We start from the raw sequence: 4,497 nt of genomic DNA on the forward strand, positions 1-4,497 counted from the left end.
TTTCTTTATTTTTTTACCATTGTATTTGGGATGGGTAGCAGCACTGCCTGGGGAACTTAGGAAGGGAGGAGAGGGAATCTGTTGGATGGAAATCTTACTTTTGAGCATCAGTTATATCTAGTGCTTATTTGCAGCACATTTCATGTTAGACTTTCCAATGGCAAATCAAGGAGTAGAAGAAAGATGGGCTAAGAGGAAAAGTTCTTTGCATGAGTTCAGCATAATGGCTAAAAGTTTATTCTTGTATTTCATCATGCATGTGCCTTGGAATTATGTTTTTTAGAACCTGACTTAACACAAACTTTCCTGGTAGCACATAGCTGCTTCCATCTTTCTAGCATTTCTGCCTTTGGCTGATGTGACGCCATACTTTCATGACAGTCAATGTCAGCTCTAGTATGGTTCTGATACCAAGTATATTCATACCTCAGCCATAAAACAGGGCCTTCTAGATAGCCAGATTCGGGTCCTCTCCCTTTCCCAACAGATGCCTCTCCACCACCCCTGAATCCACCAAAAAGAAGGAGATGCACATCCTGAGATAACCACTTCCTCTGGGCTTGGCCAGGAACACAGCAGGGGTATTGGTTGGTGTTGGGCTTAGTGCAGAGCCCACTTGACTGAGCTATGTATATGCTCAAGCTTGACCTACACTGGCAATATCTGCAAGGGTGTTTCTAGACATTTCAAGTGATTGACTCCTCTGAGAAAATGATACATTAAAAATATATATGTACACACATATATTTAATTATTTTTTTTAACCAGAACTGAATAAAATTTTTTGCCATTAGGTAGAATTAAATCTGACAAGAAACCCTATGAGTTTTTATTAGTACCATTATCGTTTTCTTTGGCTCCATGTATTATATTGGTAAAATAACAACAAAAAAAAATGTAAAAAGGCAAATATTTTATACAAAAATACAGTTTTAAAAGCTCTTTAAGTATATTTCATATAATTAAGAGTTGGCCTATATATTCTCTATGTCTGCATATTTTTCCTACATTTGGGATTTTAGAAATGTAAAGTACTGTTTACACAGTATATGTTTAAGTTCTTCCTGAAGCTCAACAACCAAAGATAATCTTTTTATGATCGGAGCATTGCATACTGTGGAAGATATGATTTGTATAACTGTACAGTTACTGGCTGAAAAAAATCTATGTGATTCAGTCCACTTGCATACTGAAAATCAATCTCTTATACTGGGGGAACATTTTAGTTCCAAAGTCCTTGAGTAGTGACAGATGGTAAAGATCATTAGCTTTCAATTATCTCAGTAATTGGTTTTCAGTGCTTTTTTTCAATCTGGTGAAAAAGTGATGCAGTCAGAAGTATCCTTTGCCTTTGAGAACCATCTGAAAATTTGCTCGTTATTACATCACAGTCCATTATAATGCAGATGATAATACTAAAAGAGAGGAAAAAGGATGGGTGTTAATTTTTTTTAAATGTTAATGTACAATTCAAAACAGAAGCATTTTTTTTATAGGAAAGATTCCAAAATACATCACTCAATAATATTAATCTTTTTCAAAGAAATGTCTAGAAGTTCTTACTCAGATTAAGTAAAAGATGGGTTTCATTTTGAAGGAGCCTATTCTGGAGAAACTTGGTCCCAACTCAAATCTCAAATGGCTGAACAAGGTAAGCAAATGACAAATCTGGGTAACCTGTTACCTTCTACTGTAATCTCGTTAGATATTTGTGTTCCTCCCCTGCAACTGACCACGGTGGAAGTTCTTTATGCTTTTTGAGACACCTAGCACTTAGACCAATGCCTGACACACCAAAGGTATTCAGTATATGTATTGACATGTAATATTATATTACTTTCAGATGTAAAAAACATGATTTGATATTTGTATATACAGTTGACTAATGTGGGGGTTAGAGGTGCTGAACCCTCACGTAATCAAAAATCTACATATAACTTTTGACTCTCCCAAAACTTCAGTTGTCTCTTTGTATCTGCAGGGAATTGGTTCCAGGACCCCCTGTAGATACCAAAATCTACAGAGGCTCAGGTTCCTAATATAAAATGGCATAGAACAATGCATTTGCAGATTCCCAACTACAGACTGAAAACACTATTTTCCATACAAATACGGTTTTCAATCTGTGGTTAGCTGAAACTGCGAATGTGAAGCCTAGGGATACAGAGAGCTGATTATATATTTATTGAAAAATATCTGCGTATAAGTGGACCCATGCAGTTCAAAACAGTGTTGTTCAAGGGTCATCTGTATTGCAAAATGATCACCACGATAAGTTTAGTTAATGTCCATTACTACACATAGTTAAAAAAAAACACTTTTTCTTGTGATGAGAACTTCTAAGATTTACTCTTTTAGCAATTATCAAATATACAATATAGTATTATCAACTATCAGCACCATACTGTACTTTACATCCCTATGACTTATTTATTTCATAACTAGAAGTTTGTATCTTTTGACTCACTTCACCCATTTTGCTCACCCCACCACTCCCCACCTCTGGCAATCACCTATCTGTTCTCTGTATCTATGAGTTTCAATTTTTTTTTTTAGGTTTTGCATACGAGATCATACCATATTTGTCTTTTTTCTGTGTGACTTTTTTTACTTAGCATAATGACTTCAAGGTCCATTCATGTCACAAATGTAAGATTTCCTTCTTTTTATGGCTGAATAATATTCCTTTGTGTGTGTTTGTATACACATATTTTCTTTATCCATTCATCTATCGATGGATACTTCCATTGTTTTCATGTCTTGGCTATTGTAAATAATGGGGGTGCATATATCTTTTTGAGTTAGTGTTTTCATTTTCTTTAGATAAATACCTGGAAGTAGAATTGTTGGATCATGTAGTTAAAGTTCTATCTTTAATTTCTTGAGTAATCTGCATACTTTTCTCTATAGTGGCTGAATCAATTTACATTTCCCCAGAAGTACACAAGAGTTCCTTTTTCTCCACATCTTCTTCAACACTTGTTATTTCTTTTCTTTTTATAATGACCGTTCTAACAGGTGTGAGGTGATGTCTCATTGTTGTCTTGATTTGCATTTCCCTGACAATTACTGATGTTCAACATCTTTTAATGTACTTGTTGACAATCTGTATGTCTTTGGAAAAGTGATTTTTTAGATCACCTGCCCATTTTAAAATCAGATTTTTTTGCTAGTTCTATGAGTTTTTTATGTATTTTGGATATTAGTCCCCAGTCAGATCTATATGCAAAGTTTTCTCCCATTCAGTAGGCTGCCTTTCCATTTTGTTGATGGTTTCCTTTGCTATGCAGAAGCTTTTTGGTTTGATGTAGTTCTATTTGTTTATTTTTGCTTCTGTTGCTTATTTTTATTTTTATTTTTTTTGGTGTAAAATCCAGAAAATCATTGCCAAGACTGATGTCACGGAGTTTACTGCCTGTTTTCCTGTAGGAGTTTTATGGTTTCAGGCCTTACATTCAAGTCTTTAATCCACTTTGAGTTAATTTTTGTCTGTGGTGTAAGATAGTGGTCCAATTTCATTGTTTTGCATATGGCTGTTCAGTTTTCCCAGTACCACCTATTGAAGAGACCTTTCCCCATTGTATATTCTTGGCTCCTCTGTCATAAATTAATTGGCCATATATGCATGGGTTTATTTCTGGGTACTCTATTCTGTTTCATTGACCTATTGTCTGTTTTTATGCCAACACTATACTGTTTTGATTACTATAGCTTCATAATATAGTCTGGAATCAGGAAGCGTGGTGGCTCCAGCTTTGTTTTTTCACAAGATTGCTTTAGCTACTTGAGGTCTTTGTGGTTTTATACAAATTTTAGGATTGTTTGTAGTATTTCTGTGAAAAATGCCATTAGAATTTTGATAAGAATTGCACTGAATCTATAGATTGCTCTGGTTTGTATGGGCATTTTAATAATATTAATTCTTCTAATCTATTAACATGGAATATCTTGCAGTTTATTTGTATTTTCTTCAATTTTTCATCAGTGTACAGGTCTTTTGCCTTCTTGGTATATATGTTTACACTGTGTGTTCACCTCCCATAGTTAGATTTCTTTCTGTCACCACATATTTGACCCCCTTTACCCTGTCTACTTTCCCCCTGTCCCATCCCCTCTCGCCCTCCCCTAGGTAACCACTAGTCTATTGTCCATGTCCATAAGTCTCTATTTGTTTGTACTGTTTGTTTGTTGCTTTTAGGTTTATATCCCACATATAAGTGATATCATGTGGTTTCCAACTTTTTCTGTCTGGCTTATTTCGCTTAGCAAGATTATCTTGAGGTTCATCCATGTTGTCGCAAATGGCAGTATTTCATCTTTTCTTATGACTGAGTAATATTCCATTGTATATCTGTACCACAGCTTCTTAATCCAGTCATCTACTGTAGGACACTTTGGTTGCTTCCATGTCCTGGCCACTGTGAATAATGCTGCTATGAACATAGGTATGTAAATATCTTTTCAGATATGGGTTTTCAAGTATTTGGGGGTAAATAC

General features: G+C 35.1%; 1 protein-coding gene across 1 annotated transcript in view; it reads right to left on the bottom strand.

The window, feature by feature from the left end:
* Positions 1 to 730: 730 nt before the first annotated feature.
* COLEC12 (collectin subfamily member 12) overlaps positions 731 to 4,497 on the bottom strand; it is a 176,442-nt gene continuing 172,675 nt past the window's right edge. The window contains exon 10 of the mRNA XM_006920043.3: positions 731 to 1,415. Coding sequence (XP_006920105.1) covers positions 1,396 to 1,415 — 20 coding nt within the window. The 3' untranslated portion in view covers positions 731 to 1,395. The remainder of the gene's footprint in view (positions 1,416 to 4,497) is intronic.

This window comes from Pteropus alecto, unplaced genomic scaffold (assembly GCF_000325575.1).
Source record: "Pteropus alecto unplaced genomic scaffold, ASM32557v1 scaffold146, whole genome shotgun sequence".
NCBI lineage: Eukaryota > Metazoa > Chordata > Mammalia > Chiroptera > Pteropodidae > Pteropus > Pteropus alecto.